General features: G+C 35.1%; 1 protein-coding gene across 5 annotated transcripts in view; it reads left to right on the top strand.

The window, feature by feature from the left end:
- Positions 1-9,113, top strand: part of mnb (minibrain) — a 401,856-nt gene extending 392,743 nt beyond the window's left edge. For 4 of the 5 annotated variants that reach the window (XM_069830562.1, XM_069830561.1, XM_069830563.1 and 1 more), the window contains exon 8: positions 6,432-9,113. In XM_069830562.1, the coding sequence (XP_069686663.1) occupies positions 6,432-7,102 (671 nt within the window). In that variant the 3' untranslated portion in view covers positions 7,103-9,113. The remainder of the gene's footprint in view (positions 1-6,431) is intronic. The other variant, XR_011332949.1, reaches the window with a different exon arrangement.
- Positions 9,114-17,057: the final 7,944 nt, after the last annotated feature.

The following is a 17,057-nucleotide window of genomic DNA, read 5'->3' as shown; positions in this document are numbered from 1 at the left end:
ACAGAGCCTGTTTCCAACAGCTGATTATACCATTTTCAATGGTATGACGCTCTGGAGCATTTGCACCATATTCCTGCCTAAATTGTCTTTGCACTGCAATTGGGAACTTCAATTCGGCTAACCAATAACAACTTCCACTTTCTGTCTGCTGTACCGTGAATTCTGCCATTTTAGCTCTATGTGTTGTCATACCCCGCACATGCACACTAGAGTCGTAATTTTCATTGTTACCAAACTTGGAGAGTTTCTACATAAGACAAAATGAGAAACACATTTCTAAATTCACTGAGTGACGAGACATTTATATTTCTTTGTGGTAGTGATTCTACAGGACACAGTATATTAAAAAGTGGGCTAAGATATTACCAGTATTTTAAAAAGCATTTGTGGACTATTTTACTTTTGTGTAATCCACATCCACTTTTAATCTATTTCGGGCATTGGGAATTCAGAGCTTGTTAGTAATAAGATTTCATCACATGCTTTGTAAGCTTTTTTGAATGACATCCAACTGCAGTTATTATTAAATTAATTATAATATTCGAAGATTGATTTTATTCTCGAAGGTACATTATCTTTCTCCCTCAAGTAGAAAATTGTTGATTGTTTCTTATATATATATTTTTTCTTTCCAATGACAGGATTTTGGCGTAGTCGCCATTAATTCACACCAACTCTTGTTTGTCAGAATCAGTCACATTCACTGGATGATCTTATAGCCATGCAGCATGCATTATGTTTCCTGTCCATTTCCTTGTGAGAATCGCAGAGAATAATAGTAGTGATATTGTGTCCACTGCTTGGAGTAGTGGTTAGCATGCCTGACTTCGAAACTCGCGGGCCTGAAATCAAATCCTTGGCAACACAAGTTACCTAGTTAAGGTTTTTTTTTTTTTTCAGGGTTTTCCTCAACCCTTTGAGTAAATCATCATCATCATCAGATATGGAAAGAAACAGAAAATTACCTTAACAAACCTATAATCTGTAATAGATTGTACAGGGAATAAATAAATACAATACAATCTATGATGCATTTCCATAGTACTGTCTAATAAGTGCTGGATTGCTGAACAATTATTAAGGATTTGAAGTAAGGACACTGGAGAAAACAAACACATTTATGTGGGGGAAAGAAAAAAAATGTTAATGTTGGATGCTTTAACAAATGTAACAATGATTTAATAGTTGTGATGAAATTAGTCATTCAAAAAAGCTGTAGCATAATTTTGTGGAAATTTAATTGAATAGTGTGATTCCAAAACTCACTCAGTTCATTTGACTATTTTTATGACTTATACATATAATTATTTTTGAGATATCTATCATATTTTAAGCTTTTATTCTTCCGAAACAACACCAGTCCTTGTCTAAAAGTTACTTGAAAACTAGCTCAGTCCGTAGACCAGTGGATAAAAAACTAGCCCAGTCCTTCCATAAAATGGACTTAACGCATTTTGGGATCACACTCTTCAATTGTAATTCTACACTGTTTTTGTGCATATATATTAACTCGTAAAATATTGAACCATTTAAGCCCTGTTATGTTAATAATAGCATTTATTTTAGATACAGTGATACAGAAGTGAAGGGTGCAAATAGCCACAGTAACTGCCGCTCCCTTTTTAAACCTCGCTAAGTAACTGGCGAATTGTGATAACAGGTTATGTTATGTTATGTGACCATTATACTGTTGTGCGACCTTTGCAGCCATTTTCATCATCAAAAATTGTATGATATTCAGTCCATGCCGTTCACAAATTCCTGGATGATATATGCAGAAGTTCTGGCTCAATACAGCAGCATTATCTATAGCATCAAGAAGGGAAATCTGTCTGCTTAAGGCAGCAGCTTTATCTATAGCAGCCATTTTCAATTGGTGTGTCATGAATGATCTGCTAATGTGCCACCAGAAAATGAAAATATTAAAGATTGTCGTAGTAAATTGGAAAAATAATAGAAGAGTAGTAAAAAATTGAGTCCACAAGAGTCAACATTAAGCGAATGTGCCACAAGTCAACATTTAATAGACACATACTCTCTAAAACCCTAAAAATTCCCCCCAGGTTGGCAACCACTGGTTTAGATTATATGAGTGTGTCGCATGCTGAAAAAGATGGAAAAATAGTGATTTGTAGCATCAAGAAGTGAAAATTGTCAGCTTAAAGCACCACCTCCTTTCCTCCTCCTCAAGTAGCGGAAGTTGCCTTAAAACACAAATTTAATTGTCTACGATTATATCATACGAGTATAGGGTTATAGAAGAAGTTCCTCATACATATATACATACGTCTATCATCTGATATCTTCTTCTGTCCCGAACTCTTCTCCAGTTCACCATTCCTTCCAGTGCAGCCTTCAGTAGGCAGTTTTCTTCTCAGCCAGTGACCCAACCAATTCCTTTTCATCTTCCTAATCAATTTCAGCATCATTCTTTTTTCACCCACTCTTTCCAACACAGCTTCATTTCTTATTCTGTCTGTTCACTTCACACTCTCCATTTTTCTCCATAGCCACATTTGAAATGCTTCTATTTGCTTCTTTTCACTCATCGTAATGTACATGTTTCTGATCCATACAATGTCACACTCCACACAAAGCACTTCACTAATATCTTCCTTAGTTCTTTATCCAGAGGTTCACAGAAGATGCTCCTTTTACTATTTAAAGCTTCCATCAAAGCAAATATTTCATGAAACTGGACAGAAAATGTTTCAGGAATAGAGATCCTCAGTTCATCTCCCTTCAGTTATCCCAATCATACACACTCTTCGAGAAACTTTGAATTTCCTCTTCATTAGATAAATATCCCTGAAATGTTCTCTAATCCCCCATTTTCTTTACATTTTATTGGAAGATTGTGCAAGTATGCTCTTTTTTCTGGCATCACACTGGCTGTCTTAATCTTGTTACACTTATACTTACTTACTTACTTACAAATGGCTTTCAAGGAACCCGAAGGTTCATTGCCGCCCTCACATAAGCCCGCCATCGGTCCCTATCCTGTGCAAGATTAATCCAGTCTCTATCATCATACCCCACCTCCCTCAAATCCATTTTAATATTATCCTCCCATCTACGTCTCGACCTCCCTAAGGCCTTTTTCCCTCCGGTCTCCCAACTAACACTCTATATGCATTTCTGGATTCGCCCATACGTGCTACATGCCCTGCCCATCTCAAACGTCTGGATTTTAAGTTCCTAATTATGTTAGGTGAAGAATACAATGCGTGCAGTTCTGTGTTGTGTAACTTTCTCCATTCTCCTGTAACTTCATCCCGCATAGCCCCAAATATTTTCCTAAGCACCTTATTCTCAAACACCCTTAACCTATGTTCCTCTCTCAGAGTGAGAGTCCAAGTTTCACAACCATACAGAAGAACCGGTAATATAACTGTTTTATAAATTCTAAGTTTCAGATTTTTGGACAGCAGACTGGATGATAAGAGCTTCTCAACCGAATAATAACACGCATTTCCCATATTTATTCTGCATTTAATTTCCTCCCGAGTATCATTTATATTTGTTACTGTTGCTCCAAGATATTTGAATTTTTCCACCTCTTCGAAGGATAAATCTCCAATTTTTATATTTCCATTTCGTACAATATTCTGGTCACGAGACATAATCATATACTTCCAAACCGATCGCTTTACTTGCTTCAAGTAAAATTTCTGTGTCTTCCCTAATCGTTTGTGTATTTTCTCCTAACATATTCACGTCATCTGCTAGACAAGAAGCTGATGTAACCCGTTCAATTCCAAACCCTTCCTGTTATCCTGAACTTATACAAATTATATATATATATATATTTTTTTTTTTTAATGAGTTCATTTATCTCACTGTCGCCCCCTGAAGACACATTGGCATAGTATAAACAATCAGAACGAATATTACAACAAATTTAACATAACTTGCTTTACTGTATGTGTGACTTTCATGTTATTAACAACTGACCGCAAGGAATGCATTCTGTAGCAGTGAAATATACTCATATAGCTTGAGAAACCCTGTAAGTCATGGACTTAAGAAGTTTCAAAACCAAAACAACTATATACATTGTCCTAACAGCCATTCTGTATACCAGACTTACAGCGTTTTAACATAAAATGAGCTGCAACTTTAATTTTTTTATATAAAACGAAAGAAAAAATTTAAATTTTGGTTTATTTAACTACGCTCGCAACTAAAGAGGTTATATCAGCGTCGCCAGTGTGTTGGAATTTTGTCCCGCAGGAGATTCTTTTACATGCTAGTAAATCTACTGACATGAGCCTGTCGCATTTAAACACACTTAAATGTCATCGACCTGGGCTGGGATCGAACTGCAACCTCGAGCATAAAAGGCCAGTGCTATACCAAGTATGCTACCGAGGCCGACTATAAAACGAAAATGACAAAATGAGTGACTTAGGGGGTTTTAAAAATAACCGATTCAAATAGGTTTGCATATGCAGAGTCTATTAGAGTAAATCATTGGGAAGCTATGAGTCACTTTATGAGCTCGTATGTTCACTTTTCATTGCAAAATATTTCTTCAAATGAACAATATAATCGAGAATCCTACCAGCTTTGGAGTAGGCATAGTGGTTTGCTTTCTTCAAACAAAAAATTTAACTGCCACAGAAATTCATCACCAGATATGCGATGTTTATGGTCATAATATGCAGAAAAACGAAAAAGAAAGATGTGGTCTGTTACCTACTAGTGTCGTCTTGCACGATAATAATAATAATAATAATAATAATAATAATAATAATAATACACTCCCTCACTTAGCAAGCATAATATACTTTTGATCTGTTTCAATGTTTCAAGTGGAATTGTTCGACCACTCCACATACAGCCCCAAACTGGCTCCGAGCAGTTACAATCTCTCTGTTTCTCAAACAGTTCTACTTGTGTGAGTGTGCTCATGGTGTTGAGTTTTACGTGAATAGTGACGACCTGAACAGCATTGGTGAGAATTGGCTATCTTCATTGATGACAAGTTCCTTTGATAAAGGCATTCAAGAGGTCGCTATGAAAAATGTTGCAATTCTCATAGTGATTGTGATTACATATAAGAATTATGATCGTAAATAGGCTGAAGTCAACTGATCCTTAACTTTTCGAACAATTCTCATATACTTAGAATGCATTCAGAAAATCTCAATAGTGGATGATGATGTGAATGTGCTGACTTCGCTAGAATACAACTTGTGTTAAGGTGACTGTGGATGACATATTGCTACTATATGAGCTATTGTTAACTGCATTCCTCTAGCATTAGTAGTAACTAATGTGAAGTAGCAGAAAAAGGATCATGACGTGACTATCATGATAGCTGACCATTATATCACAAACCAGTGGATTAAATGTAGTAGGTCACTTCACTAAGACAGTATTATATTGCAAAAGTGTGTAGCACAGATACCTGCTTCTAATGCACAAGAGATACAAGAAAGCAGTACACCTAACATAAAATATCGGAGGAGAATCATATGTAGTTCTTAAATCTATTAGGAACAATTTAAGATAACAAACCCATACATCAAGCTATATTAAATATGTATATAACTTAACAGTTTTATTGCATTAAAATTTTACTAAAGTCTATTGTTGGAATTAGTTTGATATAAGAGTTTTAATGTAATGAGAGTCCAGTTTATGTAATACTGCCGAACATATGTAACACATTGCTATCGGACTCTCACTCAGAACTAAAACAAGTTCTTTCTTTTTCAAAGCATTGCTTAGAGTATCCCATATTTTCATTGTACAGCTTCCAAAGAAACTTCACTACTTTGAAAAGTTCAGAAACTATAGTCGCGACGCTGTTATTCCCAGCATGAGTCCTCCCCTTTGCTTACGTCTTAGAAAGTGAAGGCTCTATAAAATCTAGGTAGGTAGTATCGTTCGCCATTTTCGTTCTTTCGTTGCCGAGCTACCGGACGAGGGATCTATTTGCCACACCGTTAAACATTATCATGTCGTAGCTCTTATGATAATCAATCAAACGCACTGTAATTCAGCAAATAATTGAGCGGCAAATAACGTCCTCCTGTGCTTTTTGCGAACGCCAACGAAAGAGCTAAAATGGCGGGCGATTATATTAAGTATTTATCGAGCCTTCTTTATCTTCATCAGCGAATCACAAGACGCACACATTTAAATGTAGCTGACCTGCAACGTGATTGGCTGCCGGAAATAAGAGCGATGGGACTATGGTAGAATTGTCATAACAAGTTTTATAGTAATTTTATGAGTATGAAACTTTTACACTGGTGATTTTTTAATATTCACTAAACGTACTATTATTGTATTTCATGTAAGTTAATTAATAATTAGGTTTAAGCTATTAAATTTTTAAAATTAATTTTGTGTTACAATATTATACTTGAGGAAATGTGTCAGTATTTGTGTGTGCTCATTGAGACTTGTTGTATGCACAGTGTTGGTGAGCTCAGTGTCGGGGAGTCGCGCTCGGTCTGACCCCACCGTGGTCTTGCCTGGGAGCGGGCACCATCATGGCAGTGCTGGCACGGGAGTTCCTTACAGCAACTACACACAGAGTGCTGCAACGCAGACAGCAATGGAGTGTGAGAGTTTCCCCCCGTCAGCCACAACCAACTCTGCAACCTCTGCCGTGGCACCCCCCCCACGTCCCACTCACTTCCACCACGGACATGCGCACCATCGGACCTCCCGTTACCAACAGCAGCAGCAACGTTCCGGGGGCCTTCCCTCATACGCCCCTTCGTCTTTGCCTCTGGAACTAGTTGGACATCAGCAGGGGTTGGAACACGCATGCTTTATGCCGGCTGGACCTAGCTTGGACTGCACCCAAACTGGTAGTCTCAACCTTCCCCTTGTATCGGCAACGGGGGGTTTTTACCCCGCCACTGCCACGGCCTATGGTGCACCCTCGAACCCCATGGGCTACAACTTTACGACAGTGATGCCAGGGGGAACTGGGAGTAGCCTTGCGGACTCAACGACGAGCAAGTTGGGAAGGCAGGGTTCGACTGGCGGCCCTGGGCCCACAGGGCAGAGCAGCAGTGACAGAGAGGACAGTCCCATGATGGGGGTCTGTGTACAGCAGAGTCCTGTTGCCAGTCATTAACAGTGACTGGACATCTAGGTTCGCACGCTCGCTTGCTTGCATAACTCTACACTAGGGATGGAAGCAAAATGGGCCGTTGTTTGTTATCAAGTGTTTTAGAGAAATGATTAATAAAAAGAATAAACTGGAGTTGTGATGTACCACTACTATGGTGGTAACAATGATTGTGTGATCCTGTTTAAGGCAAGTGTACAGTACCGTGAATTGTTGACTCAATGATTTTCTACTCGGGGTCATCTGTGTGTTTTTTAAAGCTATTAAAACAAAAAGAAAAAGAAAGAAAAATAGGAGAAGTTATGGCTGGTTTTATTGAAACTTTTTAAAATTTAAAGCAATTATAAGTCATGAAAACTGAACATTTTCTGTTTTTCTTTCTTTTTTAAATTATGAATTGTTTCCAAATATATGCTCAGAAAAGTGTTTGATGAAGTTAAGTATAAGGGAATTGTGTATGCCTGACATGTCATTTTCAGTTACCTGGTAATGACTGACCTGTGGATTAGGATGGATGTCTGATACCGGGCATTCAGTTGACAAAGGTTTCTGGCCTGCAATTTTGGTTTTAATCATATTTAGATACTCAATCGGGTTACGCAAGCACAATAGTAAAATATCACTCTATGGCCAGCGTGCGAAACACAACAATGGACCATACGTTATTTCTCGAAAAGGCTGTATTTTTTTTTAATCATCGGCTGTCAATATTTCTGTCTCTCGACTCGTACAATAAGTATACCCTACATTGAAATCTCCTAAAGGATTCAAGAAAAAAAAAACATGTTTTTATTGGTGTATCAACGATAAGAATTTCACATTAAATCAACAAAAGTTTTTAAATCAGAAGTGTGCTAAGATTATTTTTTAATCTACCACATTGCGTTACTGCAAACAGTGAATGTGTTCAGTTCAAATACTCGGTTACTGAAGTGGAATAGAAACAGTTAGCCCCCTTAATAATAAGAAATCAGACACAATTTGCATAATGTTAGAAAATATAATTGCAATCAAAGAAAAAAAACATGCCTTTTCTGTTTTTTTTTTCCTCCTTTTTTACTGAAATCAAGTTTGTTGCCCACCTTTGTCTTGAGTTCTGTCTGCTTATCCCTTTCAAACAATTTCTGATGCAGTGTGAATCAGAAATGCTCTGCCAAATCAAGGTGAATGCGGATTCTGTTATTGTCACATCATTATTATTATGACAATAGGTCAATTTGAAATAGTGTGTTGCATTGTATCAAATGGCTAAATTGTTATACTGCATATGAATAAAGAAAACAGAGATCCCAAGAATTGGAAATTTTATTATAAATTGAGAGGATCATGCATGGAATTGATATCATTGTAAACGTAAATTAATGGTTTCATGATGTTGAAGCATACAAGTCTTTACATATTGCAAAAGCAATTTTATAAGCATCTTTTGTTAAATTTTATTGCTGTATGAGAGAAAGCATCAGTCATGTATTTGAATCGATCATCTGCACTTATAATTATTATTGTCACTTCCAAAACGAATTTAGTACTTGTTGGATTAAAGACCCATTGGAGCACAAAGAGGGAAAAACACGAAGTTTAATGCTGTGAACTTCTTAATGAATAAGATTTTACAGAATTCAAACTTTATTGTCTCTTTGGATTCTAATTCCAACGAGTACATTTTTTTTCAGCCTTAGTTTGGTATTAAATTTAAATACCGGTACTAATGAAATATAAATTTAGTAATTTTCTCAATATTGAGTAATTTGGGTGGTTGCCTCACCATTCATAACATTTTTTACCTTGAAACGCAAAAGTATTATGCACTGTAATGGAGGGATCTCTCATGTGCTGTAAGGAACTTGTTGAATCAGGGATGGAAATGGGAGGACGCATGGCAGCATGGGAAGGGTGCAAGGAGGCACACTGTATCCACCGTTCTGACTTCAAAAACTGAAAGAAATCTTGTATGTTCAGCAGTATTATTTTGCAGATCTGCATGCAGCTACCCCAAAAAAATAAAATAAATAAATAAGGAACAACTGGATAATACCCACGGCAGAGCAATGTCGATAGTCGACGTTACTCGCTGGCCACTAGTCACCAGGCCGTACCGAGCTGTGCCAAACAAAACACAATCGAAATGGTGGTAGTAAAATTCGCGACTATATTCTTAAATAATTCACTGCATTAGTCAAGGTCAAGACTTCTGGCTTCTGTTGCATTCAAACAATTATAAAATACGATAATTTGGTCCAGGGAGCATTTGTTTTTGATGCAAAGATAATTTATTTGGCTTGTTTCTTAAATAAAATTACGAAATGGCGTTCCTGTGCTTAACATTTAATAAAAAAAGAAATATACCAAAACTGTTTTGTCTCGAGACTCTCATCTAAGTCACGTAATCTACTTCAATATATTTGCGCAAATATACCTTGTAGCTAACAGTGGTCTATCTCTCAGTAATGTTCAGAACGAAGGAGGCAGAGAAAGAAAAAAATAAATAAATTTCTCCCTTCAACGACGCCACACACCAATGTCGTGTTATGTTGGCGAGATTGTGTATTTACTTAAATTTGGTGCTAAACGTAACGGCACGGTTCAAAGATACCGTGGGAATTCTCCAGTTTAGCGAAAAATAATAATAAAAATTTTATTTGTTTACACTCCATAACCTTAACGGCAGTGTTTAGACCCAGCCTAATGAAACCATTTATGGAATATCTGGAGTTTTTCCTTTGTTCTGAAACCTCATTTCCACAACTGGTTTGAATACATATAGACTTGTGACATTTTCCTATCCATACATTCCTTCCTACGATGTTATTACTTTCTTTTAAGGATAATATTCCTTATTGGACCACCTAATTACCTTGGGTAAGTTCAGGCTGTGAGTGATGTTCTGTTAAATCCCATCATGGACCTTTCTTTCATCACTAACCAGTTTTAATATTTTTATTTATGATTTCATTACTGTGATTTGTATGTCAGTTTTTACAATATTTAATATATTTTATACTGGTCGTTACACCAATTTTCTAACTGTAATAAAGGAGATCCGATGTTAGATGAAATTAGTGTACTCATGGGAAAGAGTTCTGGCAATAAATATAAGATATGTTATAAAATTTAATAAAATTAACATTTGAAGAGAGAATTGGGAGCAGTGAATGGTGGTAAATGGCAAAGCCTTACAATACTTGGTTCACAGGATTGAATCATTCATGAAACCTGAAGCCCTAGTTCTCATAAACTCCCTACCATCTTTCTTATGGTTCAGATGTATACAACTGTTGGTAGGACAATTCAGAAGGATTAACTTCAATAAAGATTCTTCCAACATAATTTTAATGCTCTATTTTTTCTCGAATATTTGTTGTATTGTCATTCTGTCATATAAAGAGATAGGTTAGTTTTGGGCTCAGTAAAAAAAAAGCTTAGACTAGGTATGAGTGCAACAGTTCTGTATTAATGGAAATGTATAATTGAATCCTGTCGGTGCACAGCTCTCATAAACAACAAAAATGGAAAGAAAATCACTGAGAACATTCCATTGCTAATGTTGCTTTAATGAACTATAATGCATTATCAGCTGACAGTGGTCATCAGATGTAATATATTCATTAGAAAATGAATATGACAGTATTTGCAGCGGTACATTTATCCTAATATACCTCACTCTCCCCCATCCCTCCTATCCATAGGGCACATACATTATAATTATTAGCATTGATTTAAGCAAAATAACCATTAAATTACATTAGGAGTCTCATATATGCCAAAGTGTTGTCTGGAAGTTACACATCTATTTATTTATTTATTTATTCATATATTTATTTATTTATTGTTATAGTTGAACTTCAAGGGATAAAATATTTGTTCTTCGTAATATTGTTGTTTACTATGTAATCCACCCGAAATTTCGGCATTAATTTAAAAAATGAAGAGAGAACTCGATGTGATCAGCATTATTGAAAAGAGACTGATAGATCACGGAGGAGTTTTAAAAATAATTTTGAAAATCATATGGAGTTACTAGTGATGAAAAGGGTATAAGAATCATGTCATTTGTGAATCGAATCTTTTGCAGAAGCTTTAAAAACGTGTATTCATCTTCAAATACAGCTATTTTCTTATTGTCTGCAATTTGTGTTTTAACCTTAGTTCGAATATTATATTTTGCGCATTGCATTAAATTTCTGTAGTTATCAGTACATGATAAATGTCCCCTATTGACTCTGGCGAACAGGACTTAGACATCTTCAGTTACAGATGAAGATTTGTTATTACCCTTCTTCAATATCATGTTAATTTTTTTTATTTCACTCGCTGATGAATAAAGGTTAGATGACCCATTTCAACAAATTCATGTTTTCTTTCTACCTTGTGATGACCAGTTTCACAGCCTCCATTAAGTCACAAATACCTTACTTAATTGTACTTATACATGTCATTGTTCTTGCCTGTTATAATTCCTTCCTGTAATAAATAGTAATGACAGGATTTCACACCACCACTACATTAACACATCGTAGATTTAATGCTCATGATTATTGAATAATATTGACTGATACATGGCTAATTCCATTAGACCACATGAGTTAACATACTATGGGTTCTGGAGTAACAGTAAATGAATTGAAATGCTTAATACGCGACGTACCATCGTCAGTCACAAATTAGGTCATGCACACCTGTTTTCTCCTCATTCAGTAGTATTATTTTCGAGTCCTTTTTTTTTTTATAATTTTCAAAACATGTCAGATCGAATTATTTTTGTATTTTTTAATTTTGTTGGTGACTCATTCTACTTTTCAACTCTCCTAAAATTTTCTCATGTCTTTTCTCATCCAAAAGTTTGTATCCTGGTATCGTTTTTTTTTTTTTCTGAATTTTTTTCATTTCAGTTGCTCTCAGTCCATTTCTTCTTACTTGTTAAGATTGGAAAGGACAAGTGTATTTATTGTACACTCCAATTGGAAAAGGCAAGTGTATTTAATTCTACACTCCTATTCTATAAGATTGGTCTCTGAATGTTGTTCAGTATTTCTGGAAATTTTGTAATTTTTATGAACATCTTTTTCATTTCCGAATGATTTATATGACATCCCAGTTAATTAAAATTTGGTATTGTTCCGTACCTTTGTTGTTTATTATAATTTTGCGTTGTATTGGATCCTGTCCAAAAAAGTCACTGTTCTGGTTTTTCCGGTAATATGTCACGTTCTGAAATAGGTTGCTAAATTTTGTGAAGTGAATGGTTCCCACTGTAGCTTGTTGCCTGAATTATTGATTAGAACCTGGTCATGTGCAAAATGGAAGTATATTTCTGTCGTTGGGATGCCAATTTGTAAACTTGGTTCCATTTTTAAATAATTTCATTTTGACATGTATAAAAAAATGTTGGTAATAATAGACAGCCCTATCTGACTATGATTGATTGATCTTTTCTCTCATATCTGATTGTTTATTCTGACTTTTTATTTTGTTATTGATATGAATTTCTAATATACTTTGTAAACATGACTTTTGAATATTTTTGTTTTGTAATGTGTCGAAGAGAATATCACTTTTAACATTGTCAAAAGCCTTAACTTAAGAAGAGGACACGCTTTTGGGATGACTTGATTTCACTGTTATGGATGGAGTTTAATGAACTAAAATGGAAGTATAGCAAAGTAAAATTATACAATGCTCTGAGGTTGTCGAATTATCAATAACAAAAGCTACTGTATGTCGCCTTGTTAGTCTACCTAGAGTTAGAGAAGCAGCTCTTCTTCTCTTTTTCTTTCTTTTAATTTATTTATGGACATATTTCTCATGTTAAAAATGAAATGGAGAAAGAAGGTTGTTGCTTCTTTCCTTAATGCAATACTTTACTGTGGACAGTAGTCTCTCAATATTATTTTCCTGTCCAAAAATCACCAAATTTCTACTTACCACTCGTAAAATGGGCATCGGTACTGTATGAAGATAATGGTACATTTATTTTTGTTTTTATTATAAGACAACTTGAAAGCACACTCTTTAATAATAACTCAGCTCAGGAAATGTGCGACTCTTCAGTGGTTGAAGGTTTCATTGCTATGTTCTTGCAAACATGTCTTTGAATGTAAGGATGCTTTATTATCTTAAACATACGAGAAACATGGCCCTAAATAAATTAGAATGATAATTCAAAATGTAGACATAAGGGAGCAAAAATGGATGTCGAACTGGAGAGCTCTCCATTTATACTCAGTCATTTATTAAGCCTATTGGAACATCAGTCTGGAATTTAAGTTCTGACCTGTTAGAACTAATTGAATTCAATAGGAAGAAGGTAGATAAATTAACCAAAGAGATGGCATACTGCAACTTTTGCTACCAATAACTCCGCAACCTTTGATCATTGTATAATTTTTCTTTGCTTATTACTCGTTTTTCACCATTAACTTCAATCTGCAATAGTACCTGAATCTGTGATTCCAAATGCATGTTGTCTCCTTGAAAGTCAGTAGATGTTAAATGTGTCTCTAAATTAATATAGGACACTGAAAATGGAAATTATTTTACTCTGTATTTTCATTAATGATTTCTAGCATTGATTTGCCGAAAAGTTACGAAATTATAAAATTTAACGTAAATATATGTGATATATTCAATGTGAAACCTGTAGTAGGATTTATATAAAAAAAAGTTGCTTTATATTCAAATTGCATTATTTATTATTTATTTATTTATTCATTCATTCATTTATTTATTTATTTGTATTTTTGCATTAAGTTGAAACAAACAGAAAACTGTAAAGCTCCAGACACAGTATCACAATCACATGGTTTTACTTCTTATTTTTCTTTTTGTTGTTACTCCATAGTTAGCATGTGCCTGTTGTGACAAACTTTATATAAGAAGGTAAAAGAAATATCATAGTTTTACATTGACATTATTTTGAGATTTTGACTTATTGGGCATACTTTACACTAAGTACATTTTTTTTTAGTATCTCATTTATCTTTTTACCTCAATTTCGTCCAATTAATTACTCATAAAGTTCCTTCCTGCCCTGTTGACTGTCGACTGTATATACAGACAAGTATAAGAGTAAGTCTGATACAGTCTTAGAAAAAAGTTTTATCGCACAGATACTTTATAAGACCCTGAAAGGAGGCAGTGCACATGATCAGAGGACAAGCGACTTGGTTCACAAGAGAACAACTAGTTGAGGTAATAGAATTAGTTTTGTTTCGTTGTATATCTGATCATGCGCACTGCCTTCTTTTTGGGACTTGTAAAGTATCTGTGTGAGAAAACTTTTTTCTAAGACTACATTCAATGGTAATATGCGTTACAAGAGCGGTATGTTGAAGTTTTCATATTCTAGGAAAAGTTTGAAAAAGCGAAACATAGTTGAGCTTTTTAATTTCCGAGAATTGAAAGAAAACATACCGCTCGTGTATCGTACATTATTTTGTGCGAAGATCGTTTATTACATACCTGAAAGAGGAATTTCTAATTAGTTGCAATGAAATCTCCATCTTGGTTTCTGTTCAATGACGGCAAATTTGCAAAACAAAAATATCTATCTTCAACATTGTTGCTTTAAAATGTTTTCTGTGTTTACTATACTCCAGCAGGCCAAGATATACGTCTGTCTTTTTTTTCCCCCAGTCTATAAATGCGAACTTAAATGGTAAGGTTAAGTAATGATTTAGAGTTTACTTAATTTTTGCAAATATTTAAAAACAATAATTAACAGTGCAATTTAGGTGAAATTGCAGTGTTAAGTTTCCAATTTATAATTATTACTATATTGAACGTCTCTAAAAATAATATGTTAAAAGCCTAAAGCAGTAAAATCAATATGTCATTTAAGTGGTAAGAAGAGGGAAATTGTTATGTGTGTTAGGTTGGGAATACTGAATGTGGAATTTTATACTTTCCGCAGATTGGTTTTGTGCGGAAACCAAGCAAATACGCACGATCTCGCACAAAATACATTTTTCTTATTTAAGAATGTAGTGACACTCTTAATATGTACTTCCGTGAACTTATAATGAAATAGAATTATTGGTACCATTCACAACCAATTAAAATTAGCAACATCAAGACCAGTGCCCCTTGCACGTAGGTATAGTTGATGAGAAAAATGAAGGACGATTGAGACCTGTGTGCAGCACAAAATAAAACTGACAGAGATGGTTACTCAAATGCAGGTTCTAAACTATTTTTGTGCCTTACTGTTCGTATTGGCAGTTAAAATTTGTATTTTATCTTTTCCTATCTACCTGAATACAGACTATCCAAGGGAAGTTCGAACTGAAGATTTTGGAAGGTTCTTTCGTTAGCATTTGCGTGAAGCAGAAGGACATTTATCTGTAACAATAAGCAATTATGATCTCCTGATCTGCAGTATATTTCTTCAATTATTTTATTATTTAAAAAAAAATTGCACTGTATCAGAGATACAATGGCATGAAACTGCAGTTGTGTTGGTATGAATGTTTTATTTTTGTTTCGGTTTACAAATGGAGAATATGGTTCTATGATAAGTAATGAATTAAGGGCGTGCAATATATTTTGTCTTCATATGAAACGACATTTCGAAATTGGTCTCAGCTCACAAAAAGTTTTTCACTATGGTTCATTCAATGGTACATGTGTCTTATCATTTTAATATTGCATAGCTCGCGATTACAAATGAAATTAGTGATGGCACAGATTTATAGCTGTTCTTGATGCCGTAATATTACTGAGAGAGGCTGCATGGGATTGGTAATTTTATATGCTACTTTGGCGTCCTCATGCCCATAACAAGGGCAGGTGGCATCATTGAGCATGGTCACCCAAGTTACATTGGTTTATTGCCTAACTATTAGTAACAATAGCATTCAGCTGTTGTTCATAGTCTTGTTACAATAAGAATTTGAAATTCTGCAATTTTTTGTTTCTCCACAGATCCTGTAACAGGCACCCATACTCATTGTGGTGAAAGACATATTCTATGTTTTAAAAAAAGCATTATATGCACTAAAATTTACAGATGGAATAATTAAGTCATAATAGCTGTATGCTTAAACTGGTATTGATCAATTTTCCACACAAACTCCGGAATATAAAAATTGACTACTCTTCTTGTATTGCCTTCTCTCATATTTCTGGACTATCCAAATCTTAAAGAATAGGGGAAAATTAGTAACTTAAATCTGGACAGTCCAGCATAATGTGGGGTGATGACTAGACAGCGGAAAAATATGAAATTTAATATTTTACACCATTAATCACAGAGTATTAGTAGGAGTCACAATTTTTGTATTTCGTCAAGAGTAGAATCGAAATTGTGTTCCCCCCCCCCCTCCATATTTCATAATATTCCCTAAAAATGTACATATTTTGAACAAATCTTCATATTTCCCAACACCAACCTTCCTTCAATATATTACTGATCTACTGGAGAGGTTTGGAGACGAGATTGGATTTTTTAAAGACCAGTAACATGCGTCATACCTAGTGTCATACCATGTTCAAATTATTCAGTCACAAGCAACTTATTATAATACCAGAACCAGTGTCCAGTATACTGTACAGATCCAAGTGTTTCCAACCGTGCCTGAATTTGGCTAAACATAGCTTAAATTTCAGTCATGTAGCTTGTAGCAGAATGGTCATAGCCAAATTGAGATTCGATCAAATGACCATCTAGGAATACTCACTTTAGTTATGGGCTGAATTCCTAATACTGCGACTTATTTAGAGCAAGGAAAGTATTTTTATTTTCCTGCTATGTGAATAGCACCTATTGGAGATCAAGTATTAAATCCTAGAGCATCTGTTACAGTTCCTGCTAACACTTCATAGAATGTCCCAAATTCCTGTGACCTCATGGAGCATAGGACAGGATCTGTTTAGGTACTGTGCTTGATGACATCCGTCCTACGTGGAATTTCCAATTTGCACGGTATTGTTGAATGTACTTGGCAGTTGGTCCATGTTGAGGTCT

Source organism: Periplaneta americana, chromosome 7 (assembly GCF_040183065.1).
Source record: "Periplaneta americana isolate PAMFEO1 chromosome 7, P.americana_PAMFEO1_priV1, whole genome shotgun sequence".
NCBI classification, from domain to species: Eukaryota; Metazoa; Arthropoda; class Insecta; order Blattodea; family Blattidae; genus Periplaneta; species Periplaneta americana.
This window is presented reverse-complemented; position numbering and strand designations above follow the sequence as displayed.